At 44.5% G+C, this 17,421-nt stretch overlaps 1 protein-coding gene and 1 long non-coding RNA gene across 5 annotated transcripts in view; one reads left to right on the top strand and one right to left on the bottom strand.

Annotated features, from left to right (window-relative positions):
* The window catches only part of LOC103658869, a 195,488-nt gene that overhangs the window by 132,458 nt on the left and 45,609 nt on the right, over positions 1-17,421 (bottom strand). The gene's annotated exons all lie outside the window — the stretch shown is intronic.
* Positions 14,719-17,421, top strand: part of IL6 (interleukin 6) — a 4,349-nt gene continuing 1,646 nt past the window's right edge. The window contains exons 1-4 of the mRNA XM_008686377.2: positions 14,719-14,790; positions 14,956-15,143; positions 16,274-16,387; positions 17,107-17,253. Of these exons, the coding sequence (XP_008684599.2) occupies positions 14,772-14,790; positions 14,956-15,143; positions 16,274-16,387; positions 17,107-17,253 (468 nt within the window). The 5' untranslated portion in view covers positions 14,719-14,771. The remainder of the gene's footprint in view (positions 14,791-14,955; positions 15,144-16,273; positions 16,388-17,106; positions 17,254-17,421) is intronic.

The raw sequence follows: 17,421 nt of genomic DNA, 5'->3' as shown, positions 1-17,421 counted from the left end.
AAATTCAAATATATTAGGTGAGGACAGAGGAATATCAGAGCTTATAGTGGCTTAAATGTCCTTTAATTTGGCTGGAGACTGGTTTTTCTTGCCTTGTTTTAAGTACATACCTGAGAGATCTGGGGTCATAAAGGGCTGCTTAATTTTTCAACACCAGCTCCCAGAACACAAAGAGGAAGTCCCTTGGTTAGATGCATCCCAGACTTGGTGCACTAAAGAATCTATTAGGGTTCCTGGGTCTCTAAAACTGAATTCATCCCCAGTGAGTGAACTTCTCATTGTCTCAAATCAGACCTGGGAATCTTAACTTCTAGAACCTTTCCTAAAAGCATGAGTTTTGGAATCTGTCAGACTTGGGTTTGAATTCAGCTTTGCTAGTTCCCTGCTGTGTAATCATAGGGGAGTTAACTGACCTCTCTGAACTTTAGTGTCTCATCTATAATATGCAGATTGTTGATTTGCATGAATGGATTTGGTCAACACAAGTTTCTCAGCCATTTCCTATGTGCCAGACAAGTGCCAGATGCCAGAGATATGAAAATGAACAACGTAAAGTCCTCTACTCTCCCAAAGTGCCCACTCTAGTAGAGAAGACATAAATAAATAATCATTCCAATGCCACATAATAATTTCAGTAGACATATGGAGAGTGATGGCATCTCACTTGTAGTAGAAGCTTCTAATGCTAATCTATGTCCAATTCTCCTTTCCTTCCAGCCTCATGAGAGGACTACACTTCTGGCCCCTTGCCATTAAGCAGGGCAGTGTAATAGGGCTGGCCCGTGGGCTAAGAATGCGAGTAACAATACATTTCACTGCCAGCATGGCACTCTCAGTATTCTCTTCACCTGCCACATGGACCAGGAGAGCCAAGTGTTGTGGATGATACAATTACAGGATGGTGAAGCCTCCATCCGCCCTTCCATGCAGGTCACCGGGGGGGAGCTGCCAGAGAGAATGATGACCCACACCTGGAAGCAGAGTGATCGACCAAACAATAAACATGTGTGAAGCCACTGAGATCTGTGGGTTAAAGCCACTACAGCATGATCCAGCCTTACTAATTCATAAACCAGCCTATAAAAGCCATTCTGAAGGAGCCAGAGACTGAGTGCTAATTGGTGAGTGAGAGAGAGAAGAGCCAGGGGATGAGGTGAGGAAGGACCATCAGAACAGAGAGGAAGGCACAGCCAAGGTGGAGAGGGTTGCAGCGACCTGGTAAGGTGGGTAACAGCAATAGTTGGGGTGTGCTGGAATGTGGAGTGAGACAGGGGCACGAGAGAGACTGGGGAGGCAGATGAGGTCCAACTGTGGAGAGTCTTGAGGGCCGTCTTCGTAGCTTGGCCTTTAGCCTGGAGGAGGTGGGAACCACAGTACTTCCAAGCATAGGGGTGACATGCTCATCTGGGTTATGTAGAGGTGGGGCTGGGGCGCGACCACAGGCAGGAGACAAGATGAAATTAAACAACTTATGGAAAGTACCTACTGTACTACCTGACAGACAGAAGTACATCACTTCCCTTTTCCCTTCCCCTGCTCATGTATTAATGTTGTTCTAGAAACCAGCCAACTCTGTAGTTTGGCAATCTTACTTTGAGAGCTCTTTAGTGATAAATGCTTCATTATGTAAGAATTTATATACAAGGATGTCTCCTGTAGCCTTGCCTGTAGAGATGGAAAACTGAAAACAACCTGGGGGTTCATCAAAAGAAAACTGGCCAAATAAATCATGGAAAATTCTATATTATGTATCATTAAAAATAGTAAAAGCTATCTTAGCCGACCTGGATGGGTATTCATGATATAAAGTGAGAAAAACAAGTTGCAGAGTGATATGAATTATATGATTTCATGACTTAAAAAATAAATAATAACCCAATCCTGTAGGTATAATTATGGTGCCTGTTTGTATCCATTCGTGTGAGTCTATGGCTGGGTTTGCGAGGTAATAGAGCTGTTAACAGTGGTCATCTCAAGAGGCTGACAGTCTTGCCACAGTTATGATTAGTATGTGTTACTTTTATAATTTTTTTAAAATTTAATAGAAAAATGAAAAGAAAACATCCTGGAGAACTGGAATTAGTAATGCCCTTCCTATGGTGATTATCATCAACTGCAAAAGCATAAAGAACAATCTTTCAGACAGAAGATCCCTTTTCTGGTTAAAGCTTCCTCTTCCAACTGGAATGTTTTTAAATCATAATGCCCTACCTCCAAGTTCACTCTGATTACTAATTCCAATGGATTGGACCTAGACTCTCAGAGGATTTGAATGGATCCAGGCCTTCAATGCTAATTATTCCATGAGAGGAAGCTCTGTACATTTTTAGGAAATGAATGGACCTTCCCATCAGGATAAGCAAATTACTCTGGACTGTGGGGAAAAAGCAACCAATCTTCCAAATGGAATTTTTGGCATTAAAAGACCAAGGATATGCAAATTAAGCTGAATCATTGAAAGTTCTTTGAGGGCTGAGGCCACAGTCCTAGCAGGTGCTGATGAATTGATTCGAACCTAATACAACATGCTAACATCAGATATAGAATAATTAAGTTCAAGTCTCCCAGGTTCTAATTTGCCAGCCTTTTCCACTGGACACTATGAAAATAACATCCCCCATTTTTCCAGATACACCATCTTAGGAGATACTGGCATGCTGAATCTAAGGTGTCTGTGGGAGTCCACCAAACACTGAAAATATCTAGACTGTCAGTCTAGAATGCAAGAGAGATCTGAGCTACAGACACACACTTGGGAGTCATATGTGTAAAAGAGAAAGGGTAAGTAAAGCCACACGGGGATCAGCCAGCCCATGGAAAGCACAGAAGTGCCTGGGACAGGTTAGCATGCTCATAAGATATACAGTTTAAAGGGGTGGTCAAGAGCACAGAGTCCCTGGGTTCTAATCTTGGCTCTACCCTAGCTGGGCACTCTTGGACTTGTTTCTCAACTTTTCTAATTCTTCATTTTCTCAGCTGAAAAATATGGTTGATAATCATAGCTCCCATGGAAAAACTGCATGAGGACTAAATGAGATAATCTATGCAAAGTATTTAGAGCACCTAGTGTGCTGGAACCCTCCCAAATATTACCAAGCTGAGGGATCAGCTAGAACAGCAGACTGAGAAGCAGCCACAAGAAGGAGTGAGGACAAGCAGGGAGGCCAAGCAGGAAGGCGTGGTCAGGAGCTTCAGATCTGACCGTGGAAAAGTAAGATTAGCACTAAAATGCTCCCTATGGATTTAACAACAAAGAAGTCACTAGGACCGGGCCAAAGCTGTTCAGGGTGGAAGCCGGACAGACTGTTTCCAAAGCAAAACAGGCAGCATTACTAGCATTCCAAAAGATCCAGGAACCAAGGGATATCTTTTAAAAAGGTTAAAGGAGGTAGAAGTACATTTTTATATAATTAATGTCTTTCTGGGGATCAAATACATGATCAACGAAGAAAACCTGCAAAACAAAGAAAAGTACAGAGTGAGGGGAAAGTACTGTTTATTCCACCTTCCAGCAAGACCTGCATTTTTTCCTGTGTGTGAGCATTTATATCAGGATGACGGACAAGACTAGTTCATCTTGTCGTGTGACAAGCATAGTCTGTATTTGCTCAATACTTTGAAAACCTATCATTTAAGAATACTCAAGGAAAACATAAGAATATTCTCCTGATTCAGAGTAGACTAAGACTTTTCACGTGTGTCACAAAATCCAGAAGCCATAAGAGAAAGGATATAAAGGATATAAAGTCTACTTCATTGAAATCTAAACTTTCTGCATGAAAAAAAAAAAAAAGCCACTATAAGCTAATAGAAACATGAATGTTAAACTAAAAATACATATGAATAACAGAAGTTTACCCTTTGGAGTATATCAAGAGCTCCTTCAAGTCAATATGAAAATGATCAACATAGGGCATCTGGGTGACTCAGTCAGTTAAGCATCTGCTTTTGGCTCAGGTCATGATCTCAGGGTCCTGGAATTGAGCCCACAATGGGCTCCCTGCTCAACGGGGAGTCTGCTTCTCCCTCTCCCTCTGTTCCTCCCCCACCCGCTCATACTCTCCCTCTCTCTCTCTCAAATAAATAAATAAATAAAATCTTTTAAAAAAAAGGATCCATAACCAACAAAAACTCAAATGACATGACATAGAGTTCATGGAAAGTGAAATAAAATTTTTTCTCAAATATTTGACCAGACACTCTATCTTATTTATAATAAGAGAGATGCAAATTAAAATAACATGGAGATATGTTTTTCCCTCAACAATCTGGCAAAGATCAAACCTGATCCTCTTATGTGCTGACAAGAGTCTGAGGTACAAGAGTTCTCGCTTCTGGCCAGGAGTGTTAACTTGGTACAACCTCGATCTGTCTAGCAAAGTTGCCGGTATCCTTTGAGTAAGCAACTACTTTTCTAGGAAACTATCCCACTGATACACTCACATGTGTGAAATCACAGATGAAATTATTCATTGTAGTTTTATCTGTAATAACAAAAGATTGGAAACAACCTAAAATTCCATCAGTGGGGGATGGGTTAATAAATGGAATACAAGGGCTGAAAGGAAGAAGGCAGTGCTGTACGTCCCGAAAAGACCTGGTCTTTTCATATGCAACACATGCAACAGAGGAAGCAAGCTGCAGAAGAGTGCCATTAGTGCACCCCCACTTACGCAGAAGAATAAAACTAAATCGTGGGGAGTCGGAATATTTTGCTTATCAATGTATGGAGTATTTCTGGAAGGAATCACAAGGAAAAAACCCATGGAAGTACTTGCCCCTGAAGAGATCAACTGGTTAGCTCAGGCAGGGTGCAAGTACTTAATTTTTCAGTGAGTACCCTTTGGTACGCTGCAAATTTTGTGCCATGGGTATGTGTCACCTATGCAAAAAGGAAAAAAAAATACAGTATTTTAAATAAAATGAATCTATAGGCCATTTTTTTGGTCTTTCTTTATTTTTTGGTGGCTATTTCTTTTTTAGCTGTTTTTCTCCTTCATGCTTTGTCTACCTTGCTCCTCTTCTATTTCCCTTCTTTTCCCCTCTCTGTCCCTTGCTCCACCTGTAATAAAACAACTTAAAAAAAATTAGCATCTGCTGACAATTTTGTCTATACCAGTAACTGTGCTTTATGGCTGTGATTTCATTCAATTTTCACAACCACCCCAGAAGGAAAGTTTTCTTTGCCACCGTTTGCAAATGAGGAGTTTCAGGCACAGGGGTTTGAAGCCTTGCCCAAAGCCATTAGAGCGGGAAATGATGCGGCTGGCATTTAAACCAAGTCTGTCTCTGAAATCCATGCTTCTTTTAGTAAAATGTACTGCCTGCAGTATGGAATAAATACACATACATACATATTTTTAAATTTATTAAATAAAGCATTACAGTCTTGGTAATTTGAAAATCAAGAGAGCTTAATATTTTATATGACCTACAAAAAAAGCATGCACACAAAGAAAATTTTTTGTATTAAACTATTTTCTATTTCTAAACTCTTGGTGATTATTTGCAACAGGTCAATTGAAAGGGTACCCCACCTTTCATTCATTCATCAGCCCCAAGCATCCAGTAAGCATTCAAAACTGTGCTTGCTGCTCACTGACACTGGAAGATGGAGCCCTCAAGGAGTTTTCAGTCAATTGCAGAGAGAGCAATTTTAATGTTTATTGGGCTTCTCCTATGTGCCAGGCAGGGTGCTAAGCATTTCATATCAAACAACTGTATGATATAAGGTGTAATTGCTACTCCTCATTTTACAAAGGAGAAAAACGAGGCTGGGATATTCAGTAACTTCACAGCTGACTATAGCTTGAAATGACAGAACAGGGATTTGAACCCAGGCAGTCCGGCTTGAGAGCCTCTGCCATCATGACGCTGCCCAGAAACTGATTAGTACAGCACATGATGCCACAGGAGAGCCCAGAGGGGAACCCTCACTATTCCTGGAAATGGGTCAGCGAAAGCTTCCGGGAGGACCAAGGCACACAGTCTGAGTCTTGATGGAAGCTCAGAACTGAGAGAAGTCATGGCATCCGCAAGATGTCATTCTATCCTGTGATGAAACTGTTAGGAGAAAACTTACATCCTTTGGACGGGGGGGCGGGACGGGGGGGGAAGTATAGAGCCTCATGTGGTCTGCCTGGGAGCTGTGCCATGTAAATGGAACCAAGTTTCTAACAGGGAGTTTTACATTTTACTCAATATTCTGAAGTTTGGCTATGACGCAGTCAAGTATCAACCAGGTTCCTGTCATCATGCGGGTGCCCTTAGAAGGAGGCAGGGGTTGGATTTAATGGCACTGTTTGTTTTCCTAATGTAATGTCCTAGAAATATGCAACAGAACTGTAACGGAGATGAATCAAAAGGAGGACGCAGTACACTAAGACACAATGCCAAGAATAACAGCAGGATAAGTGATTCCTTGTGATTTGGGTACAGTTAAGAGCTAACCTTATGACCCAAGATGCAATCCTTTGGGGACCCTAAGAATGCTTCAGGGCTCTCCTCATCCTGTCCACTAAGGACCCCAAAGCTGGACTCCTGATTCATCAGTCCGGTCTGAATGGCACAGTGACAAAGCAGAAATCAACTAAGCCTGTGGGCTGCCGCCTAGCTGTGTCTAATTCTCTCACGGAGCCAAGTCTGCCTTCCCTAACTCGGCCATGGCTCAAGAGCTGGGCCTAGCCTCTGCCCTGATCTTCTATGGCATGAGCCGGTATCTGGGGAAACTGAAGGACACCTAATTGTGTAGAACAGAAATTCTGCCCTGTGCACATGCTGAGTGCCCCCAACTCAGCTGGTAGCCTGTGCCTACCTGTTCATACAAACTGCACCCTTCACTCTGGAACACAGCAGCAGCACGCTTTGACCAGAACAATTTCTTTCCTTTAAAAAACTTTATGGCCAACTGCCTTTAAAGTGTAAGAGCAAATAATGCCTTTCATACATGCTTTTCCTACATTCCCTAAATAGAACCCATATGACCACCAATCTTTGATTGTACTGATTTTTGCCTCCAAAAAATCCCTTTATTCCCTTGAGCCCACTGGTATCCCTACCCCTTTGTAGGGAAGCTGGTTTGTAGTATTTGCCAGTGGGAATCACTAAAGGCAGAGCTGGGAAGAAACGAGCACAGCCGGCTATCTTGAGCTGAACCAGCCAGCCCCATCACACCACCTCTGCCTGGGCTCTGTCCATCCTGGTCTTATGCTGAGATGGTTGCTCAGCAGCCATTATGTACATCACCTCTACTCAGAGAATTACCCAGAATGTTTATACGTAGAAAGTAGTATCAAAAGGAAAAGCAGAAAACACACTACGTATGATATTTTTCTACCCGTACATTTATATATGTATAGCTACATAGAAAGGTTAATAAGGATGATTACAACCTCATAACAATGATTATCACTCAGTGAGAATTAAATTTAAAAATTTTGCAATTTTTTTCCTTTTTGCCTTTCACTATTTTCTCAATTTTCTACATTGATTATGTATTACTTGTGTAATTCTTTTTGAAGTTAAAAGTAATTAAAATTTTGAATATTGATCTGTTCCTGCTTGTATGATAACTAATAAATCTGCTACTGCTTTGCATTGAAATGTCTGGGCTTCGATATCTTCTACATCAGTTTATTCTGCCTGTGGCCACCATGATCCCAGGCATGTCAAAATGGGAGGCTCCCGAAGCAGCCACACTTGGGTGTGAACTGGAAGACAGCATTAGATTTTTGGATTTCCAAGAACTATTTCCCAGTGTAGAGTCCATGAAGAATAGACTCTGGATTATTAGGCATGGTTAGTGAAGATCCACAGAATCACTGAATATTGGAGCTAGGAGGACATTTAGAGAGTATCTCTCTAATGGATCCCTGAGATCAGAGAGCACTTCGCCCCAAAACCTCCCGTTATTCATCATCCCCATGCTCATATCTGCCAGCAGCAACACTGAAGAAACACAAGAAACCAAAGATTCAGCAATGCAATGAAAAGACAAGCCTAATTCATGGAAATCTTACATTCAGCCAAAAGTTTTTGCTGGTAGCAAAAAGCCCCAACCTCCTTCTGAATCCTGAAATCTAAGACAAGTCAAGAAGGCCAAAGGGGGGGCTCCTGGGTGGCACAGTGGTTAAGCGTCTGCCTTCGGCTCAGGGCGTGATCCCAGTGTTCTGGGATCGAGCCCCACATCAGGCTCCTCCGCTATGAGCCTGCTTCTTCCTCTCCCACTCCCCCTGCTTGTGTCCCCTCTCTTGCTGGCTGTCTCTATCTCTGTCGAATAAATAAATTAAAATCTTAAAAAAAAAAAATAAGGCCAAAGGGGTCTTCGCAAACCTGGCCAACAGAGCGGCCACACGATATCAGATGGAAAAAGCCCAGAACCCAAATTTCTTCTCACACCTGACCTGCTGCAGACTATTTTATATACCTGCTGTCTTCAATAGCTTTACTGGGGCCTCAGTCAACAAATTTACCACAGAGAAAGGAGTATATATTACAGCCTCTTTGCTGATTGTCCCGAAGGACAAGAGAATCTGAGGCAGTTAGCAGCAATTGCTTAGGTACCAAGGCTCCAGACAAACCTATGGGAATGCAGTCTCTCCTTTCAAAAGCTCATCAGCTCCCAAGAAAAGCGTGACCAGAAGAATTTCAAGTGCCAGAGTGCAGGAAATGATTTTGTGCATCGTGTTGTGACTAGTGCAGCAGGCCGTGGCTTCCCTCCTGCCACGACCTTTCACCTGTAGCAAAGTAGCACGAAAGCAACATCTTCCAAGATGGCAGACATGGGGCCATAATCCCACAGAGCCCTTGGGGGACACAATACTGTGCTCAGACCCAGGCCACTGTGGAGACCCCACAACACAGGAGGAGCTACAGGTCCAGCAGACCAAAATGACAGTGGACCACCAGCCCAGCTTCCTGGGAACCCAGGCCTCGAAGGCCACCCCTACAAGTGAGGGCAGCACCTCCTGGAGCCATGGCTATGATCTTCTGGTCAAGGATTCTGCTCTGCCCTGCATACAACCACACCCATACATAGTTATGTAGAACTCAATAGCTCAATAGAAATTACTTACGATTCTTTGACTTGCTTACCTGGATCTGAATTCTTCTGTAATATTTTTAATTAATCCAGGTTATCCTTCTTCAGGAATAATAAGCCCCAACATCTCAGAATCAGAGTGTGCAACACGTCCAAGGTGTATCATGGAAATTATTCTACCATAAGGACTAGAGAGACTTTCCCTACCTTCGTAGATTCAGCTTGCTAAGTAGAACATACATGAGGCTTAGTTCAGAAAGACAAAGACACTCTCTTTTCAGCAAATAAGTAGGCAAAAGGGCAGAGAAAGGGGGTGAAATACGTCATAGCCAGCCCAGCAGAATCCCCTGATCTTACCATTACATGTGATGCTTTCAAATGGGTTCTTAGTACCTTAATTTTGAGGGAAAGAGTGGAAGGAACCAGCCAATGCTTTTGCATGCTTAGTTTCTCCCTATGACACTGAACTCAAGAGAACTGAGACCTTTGGAGAAACCAAAGATGGTTCAAATGACTCGTGAGAATAAATTAACTCAGTGCTCCTTGCTGACAACTTGACGTTTCCTAATTATAAAGCAGAACCATAAGCCACCGACACAGAAGGCCTACCCCACAGATGGAGAAGAGATGAAGCACTGAAACTGAGCCTGAGTGACCTCCCCAGCCCCAGGGCACAGGGCCAATGGGGCTCCTTCAGAATCAGCAAAGCAAGTTCTCATCACCAAACCAATCGGCTTCAGAGCAGCTGGTTTATTAACATCAGGAAATCCAACCACTCTCTTCTAGGCTTGGAGACCAGAGGAAAGGGGACGTGAGAAGGGGGGCGGTCCCCAAGGCAAGGGGAGTCTACATTGTGGCCCCAAGAGAGGCCACTTCCCTCCTAAAATGCCTGGGATTTTCCAATTCAGTAGGGGAAGGTATCAAGGCAAAACACCCATAGCAAAACAATGAGGGCCTCCTCATTGACCTCCATGTGCAGTTTGGGATCAGCACCGGGCAGGCCGATGTGCCCCCTTCCTGGGTTAGGGAAAGCTAGGCACAACCCCAGCACAGTTTTGCCCTCAGAAAAGCTGAGGCCAAACCAAGAAGTCACCAGGAGCAACAATCGGGCATCAGAGTTGAAACTGTGACGGCCAGGACTGGGATTGGGCCAGGCTGGGAACTGTCCAGAGCTCTGGTCTCTAGGTGGGGCTGTCCTCCAAGATCCGCCAGCCCTTTCCAAGTAGACATACCAAATGTCCCTCATATTCTCTCTCAGCGTAATACCACCGCTTTTCCCAAAGCAGACATTTCCCAGAGACTTACAGGCCTGGTGTCTACTTAGCAGGAGCCAACCTCAGAAGGAGTTGTTAACTAACCAACTGTTTCAGTCTGTAAACTTCTTATGACTTAGTGACAAGTGAAACTACATTCTGACAGCAACTGCAAGTTCCCTAGTACCCAGTGACTTCTCTTTTGTTCTTGGGATACTCCCTCTCACTAGATCACAGACCCACCCATCCCCAGTCCCTGGAATAAAGACAGAGAGGACAGGGGTGCCTTGGTGGCTCAGTCGGTTAAGCGTCTGCCTTTGGATCAGGTCATGATCCCAGAGTCCTGGGATCAAGCCCCAAGTCGGGCTCCCTGCTCAGTGGAAAACCTGCTTCTCCCTCTCCCTCTGCCTGCCACTCCCCCTGCTTGTGCTCTCTGTCAAATAAATTTTAAAAATCTAAATAAATAAATAAAGACAGAGAGCACAACACCATATTTTAACCTGTGAGATGTGGAGAACACCTCTTCTCCTGAGAGCCTAAGGCCAAATAGAAGTTACTTTTTCTCCTTCACCTTGAATGCATTGATGAACTCTCTGAATTGGTCCCCACTAACATGTAGGAAAGTAGTCATGCTTTCTGAGGGGCACAGAGAGGACCAGACAGCCTAGATAAGGTGGTAAACGATGCAAAGCTACTTGGTTTCTCTTCTTCCTGCCCATAGGTTCCCATTTGTCCTGCCTCTCTTGGTCTCAGCTGCCAGTCACTTCAAATCAGCTATGGTGCAATCCAGCAATTGAGGTTATTAATTAATAAATGCTGACAGCATTACCTTTCCTGGTCATTTGTACATATTAAAATATGATGCATAAGTTCTCCAAGTGGAAGATCTGGTGAGATCCAGAGAAAGGAAGCTGTCATGGTGGAGTTACAGATGTTGCATTAGTGCTTTGGAGCAAAAAAGAGCCCATTTCTCCCACAAGCAAATGCCAGCCCAAGGCATTGATACTAACATAGATCTTAGAGGCTCGCAATGTGCAAGGTGGCAGACAGTATCCTCCAATCTCCCCATACATGTGCATTCCCATCCCCACAAGTCAGACCCCCTCACCCTAAAGGGCCACTTTCAAGACTTTGAACGATGATGGCCACGGACAGGCAAGGCTGGGGGCTTCTGTCATAAAAACACTTGGCAGAAAGCCTTGGAAATAGTGTAGGAGAAAAACACAAGCTGGGATCAGTATCCAGATTGAGAGACCAGGCTTGGGGATCTTAATGTTCTCAAAAAAGAGGAGAAACCACTTTTTCTCTTCATTTTCCACATTTGCCAAAAGGCATTTTCAACAAAACACAGAATCTCATTTCTTCAGAGGAAAAATAACTGGGAGACCAGCTGATCACTGGAACAGCGGCCTGGCTCATTCATAGCAGGCAGGACCACATTTGGGATGAGAGAGCTGAGCTGAAGGAGCTCTCCAAGGCAGGGACCCTGAGTTCAGAATGTTAAAAGATCAAGTGTTTCCTGCGGCGTTACTGATGAAGGATAGTTGGAAGGCAGGCCCCCGCCCTAAGAGGAAACCACCCTTAAAAGGATCTAATACTATCCTGGAAGGAGCCTTCCACCCTTTCCCATGTGATAAGTAGATGACAAAAACCTGATAGGATGACAGGCACAGGGAGGGTTAATCAGATTAAAACAGCCTGCTAACAAGCCCATAAAAACCCCTACACTTAGAAACTCCAGGGGCAACTCTCTCGAGTCCCCTCCCTCTTTGGGAGCTTTGTGCCATCACTCCATAGACCTTGCTTTGCTGCCCACCACTCTGCCTGGTCTACCTCTTCATTCTTTGAAGCAGCGTGACCAAGAATAGTAGGCACCGGAGAAAATCCTGTAACATTACTATGTACCAGGGATTTTTCACACTTCATCTTTCAGTGTTCACAACAGCGATATGGGAAAAACTGCTATTATCCCAGTTTTATTAGATGAGCAAACAAGGGCACAGATCCTTGGGCGAACTTAGCCAAGATCATACAGCCAGTGTCAGAGCTGGGCTTTAAACTCATGCTGTACAACTCAAAAGCCTGTGCTCTAAGATGTAGAGAACTGCCCGCGTGGCATCCACGCAGTGGGAAATTATAGTGTGTGTATATTTATGTACAAATGTGAATGCATGTGGGTACAGTATATAAACCAATCATGTAAATCCAGAGGTGTGTACCTAGGTAGCCAAGAAAACCTTACCCAGATTAGGGTAATGGAGATTTAGTTGAAAATACTGTGGGTCAGGGACGCTTGGGTGCATGATACGTGTACTTCCTACTTTAAAACCTTTTATCTTTTCAAAGATTTTGTTAATTAATTAATTTGACAGAGAAAGAGAGCACAAGCAGGGGGAGTGGGACAGGGAGAAGCAGGCTCCCCACTAAGTAGGAACCCAACACGGGGCTCAATCCAGGACCCTGAGATTATGACCTGAGCCAAAGGCAGATACTCAACCAACTGAGCCACCTAGGAGCCCCTTTAAAAACTTTTAATTGGAAAGAAAAATCTGTATGTTGTTGAGTCACTAAGTATTTGAAATTTACTGAGTAATATTTTCTAAAACATAGATATCTGAGAACAAGCAATCCCACACCACAGAGGCCTATTGCATGCATCACAGGGGGGCGAGCAGAGGTGGCTTCATTCAGTTCAGGAGAGAGGACTCGGCTGGGGGTGTCTAGGTTGCTCAAGACCTAAGAAGAGTAAGAGCGAAAACATTCACCCATCCTCTCCCATTTTCATTTTCAAACAAAAAACCCCACTACAGCCACAGGACCTGCCTCCGTTTAGAAAGTCAGTGAAAGAATGGATGATCTCACTTTCCCCAACAGGCAAGTCCTAAAGTGTTGTTCACAAAACAAAACTTGAGCAAATCAGTTCATATTTTAAATACCCTAGCAGAGGTCCTTGTTTTCACAATCCTGATGAGATCTTTGCAAACCAAAGGAGCTGATCATGATAACACAGTGTTTCGTAAATCTTTCTTCTTTCTTTTCTTTTTTCTTTTCTTTTCCTTTTTTTTTTTTTTTTTTTTTTCTGATGCTGTACAAGGGTCCTAGTTTCAGCCTGGAGCCAATCTTCTGAGCTGCCTGGGTGTCTGGGAGACTGGTAGGGCAGCTTGGTCTAGAGCCCATTTGCATGAGACCAAGGACCCTCCTGCAGGAGACGTCATTATAAGGGCAGAGGGAACTGTACAAGCTGTGCAGGCTCAACCCAATAAGAAAACCTGGGGCAGGCGTGATTCAGAACCTCAGAGCCTTGTCTGTGTTAGCAAATTTCTTCCCAGCTGCCTCTGAACTCAAGACAAGTCATACAGCAGAAGGGAGCTATGAACACAAGCTCTAGAAAATGTCACGAGGTCCTTCTTTGACATCCCATCAAAGAGGTAAGCGGTATTCTCTCCACTTCTGCCCTGAACCAAGTGGGTCTCGCTAACTGGAGGTCTCCAGCAGAGACAATACCCTGGGCGCCTCAGGGTTCCCCCTCAGGAGCAAGATCACCCTGTGGCCAGCAGTGGGGACAGTGCCAGCAGGACAAGGCAAACCCCTTGGCACAGAGATCCAAGTCTTCAGTGGGGGCCCCAGGAAGAGAGCAGGGCTGAGGCTGACCTGGCTAAAGTGGGCTGGAAGAGGTGGGAAAGAAATTGGCAGATGCCACATGGTGGCACAAAGGAGTCGTGCACGTGAGCATGGCACACGGTGCCTGGAGGCTCCCGGGGACAACTGTGCGAGATTTGGGGGGCAGTCAGGCCGTCTGCAACAGCTGGGCGCGGAGACAGCCAGGAAAGGGAAGTCCTGCAGATGGCTCCTAGTGGCATCTTACTTGTAACCCCAGCCGAGTGGGCTGTGTTGCGGTCTGAGGAAGCTCAGGTCAAAACATCTTAGGTTTTTACAAATATGAATTAACTGGAATACTAAACCCTAGTCTGTTAAACTGGTAATTAAAGTATTTTTTTAATCATAGTCAGCCTTAGCTTCTCGCCCTGCCTGCCCCCCCCAAACTTCGTGCTTGACTTCAGCTTTACTTTCCCTCTTAAGACATGCCAAAATGCTGAGTCACTAAAAAATAAATAAATAAATAAGTAGATTTAAAAAAATAAAAAAGCAGAAAAGAAAGTAAAGGAAGAGTGATCCTGCTTCTTAGCGCTAGCCGTCGTAATGACCTAAGCGGCACTTTTTCCCCCTGGTTGTGATTCCTGTGATGCTAAAGGACGTCACATTGCACAATCTTAATAAGGTTTCCAATCAGCCCCACCCGCTCTGGCCCCACCCCCACCCTCCAACAAAGATTTATCAAATGTGGGATTTTCCCATGAGTCTCAATATTAGAGTCTCAACCCCCAATAAATATGAGACTGGGGATGTCTGAGGCTCATTCTGCCCTCGAGCCCACCAGGAACGAAAGAGAGCTCCATCTGCCCTCCAGGACCCCAGCTATGAACTCCCTCTCCACAAGTAAGTGAAGGAAATCCCTAGCCCTGGAGCCGCCTGGCAGCCGGGCCTGGCCAAGGGAGGGGTGTGTGTTGGCTGGGAGGGCTGGCAGGCGGCCAGCAGCCAGAAGCACAGCTCCCCCAGCTGTGCAGTTTGCTCACTGGCTGCTCTCCCTTGCCTCCGGCACAGGCGCCTTCAGTCCAGTTGCCTTCTCCCTGGGGCTGCTCCTGGTGATGGCTACTGCTTTCCCTACCCCGGGACACCTGGGAAGAGATCCCAAAGATGAGGCCACCTCAAATAGACCACCACTCATCTCTGCAGACAAAATGGAAATCATTAAATACATCCTCGGCAGAATCTCTGCACTGAAAAAGGAGGTGGGTAGGCTCAACTGAGGGGGATAAAGGGCCTGTGTGGGCATTCATCTCCTGGCCCCTGGATGTGGACAAGGGCTCCTGCATGTGGACAAGGGCTCCTGCACTGGGAGGTCTTTGCTGGGTTCCGGGGCAGTACAGATTTCAGACCGAAGGGGCAGACTCTGCTGTACTTCTCTTCTGCTGCTGGTCTCAGGGAGTTCCTTTCCCTCCTGGAAATTATACAATGGGGCTGAAATCCATGCCCCCTGGCCCATTCCCAGCTCCATACTTGGCATGAGCTGGACCTCACTGTCTCTCAGGACTTCCTTATCCCTAACCAAAAAAATAGGGTCTATCAATCTTCTTTGTGTCTTTTGGACTTTGGAAGGATTAACCAAGTGCCACCTGAAATAAATGTTGAGCTTCTCAGGACAGTCACAGGACTTTTAGGTTATGGAAGTTCAGTGGTTAGGGACTCCCTAGAGTCCTTCCGGCATATAAGATGCATATGTGATAGCCCACCCAAACGGCAAAATCATAGGTAGGTTGCAGCAGCTCCAAAGCTTTAAAGGTAAGATAGTTTGGCTCTGTTTGGTGGAAAGGAAATAACACAGGAGAGAGTATTGGGAGCCCTGAACCAAATCTCGTTCTGGTTCTGCTGAACCAGCTTTGTGATCTTTGGCAAATTCCCTACCATCTCTGGGCCCCCTCTGTAAAATCATGAAATTGAACTAGATGATCTCATAGGTCCTTCTAGCTGGAACATTATATAGCTCAAATTATGTTCACCCAATTATCGTCAAAATTGCTGTTACTTATCAAGTACCTACTATGAGCCACATATTTTACATAAATATTATGTCTCATCTTCACACACACACAAAAAAACTTATAAGGGAAGAGTTTCATTATCCCCAATTTGAAGAGATAGGGACACAGACTCAGGATAGGTAACAGGTGTGAAGTCATAGGTGAGCCCAGCATTGAACCCAAGTGTGCCCACCTTCACTAGACCTTGCCTGCCTGGATGCTAATGCAGTGTGACTTCACTTTCCTAGAGAACTTCCTGCCGTGGTAAAACACGAATCGGCCCTCTAGTGGTGTTTGCTTTAGGGGCACTTATATGTAACAGTTCGGGTATTCCTTCCCAGATGTGTGACAAGTATAACAAGTGTGAAGACAGCAAGGAGGCACTGGCAGAAAACAACTTACATCTTCCAAAACTGGCAGAAAAGGACGGATGCTTCCAATCTGGGTTCAATCAGGTATGAACATATCACATTTACTTTTAGCTACTCCTTTGTCAAAAGTTCTCCCTCTTACATGCAGTGTCTGTATACATATAGACAAGTCAGAAAACAAAGAAGGGGATCAATGTAAAGAACATATGTAAATTTCATGAGGAGTCCAACTTAAATCTTTCTAAAGGCAACTTATTTTTGAATGGCATGGTTAGAGATAGCCCTTCAGTGTTGGGATTTTCACAACTGCCAAACATTAGAAGCCTCAGCAGGTTTAGCTAATTCACCCTGGATAAGGTGGTCCTTTTCCTCCTTGGCTGCCCTTAACAGGATCCAGGTCTGCCCTCCCCGTAGAGGTCATTCTCTACGCCCTTCTCCTTCCAGACAGTGGGATACGCTGAACTGACTTCAGAACAGTCCATAAAAAGAGGTTTCAGCCCAATATTGACAAGGGCAGAAGTACAGCCAGAAGGGAGAATATTAAGGGGAGAATCAGAGAAGGACCCCCTTGCCAAATTCCAGCATCTATCAGGCTTCGGGTAAAACTGATTAAGTGATGTCTCTGTCCAGATATTTAAAAAGGGGCCATCTGAGACTGTCTGATTTCTCAAAATATAATGCTCAGAAGTGTTTGAAGTTCCATGGAAGGGCAGGGGGAGAAGTTGCTGACTTGCAGCAATTTTAACTTTTAAAATTGATTATATTTTCCTAGTAATAACTGATTTTCCCATCTTTCCTCTTAGGACACCTGCCTGACAAGAATCGCTACCGGTCTTCTGGAGTTTCAGGTACACCTGAAATACCTCCAGGCCAACTATGAAGGTGATAAGGAAAATGCCAACTCTGTGTACTTCAGTACCAAAGTCCTGCTCCAGATGCTGATGGAAAAGGTGGGCATTTCCTCATCCCCATCCCCTCCCTTGGTGTGAGGAAGAGAGGCTCAAAGAAAGGAACCTAGACGACTTGGGAGTGCAAAGCCAATTCAAGAGATAGCCACATGTAAAGGAAAGGATCGAAGAAATATTTCCTGATAGCTGAAACCGTTTTTTTTTTTTTTT

The sequence above is a fragment of the Ursus maritimus genome, unplaced genomic scaffold, assembly GCF_017311325.1.
Source record: "Ursus maritimus isolate PB19 unplaced genomic scaffold, ASM1731132v1 scaffold_3, whole genome shotgun sequence".
Taxonomy (NCBI): Eukaryota; Metazoa; Chordata; class Mammalia; order Carnivora; family Ursidae; genus Ursus; species Ursus maritimus.
Note: the sequence above shows the minus strand (reverse complement) of the source record. Positions and strands in the feature narration are given on the sequence as shown.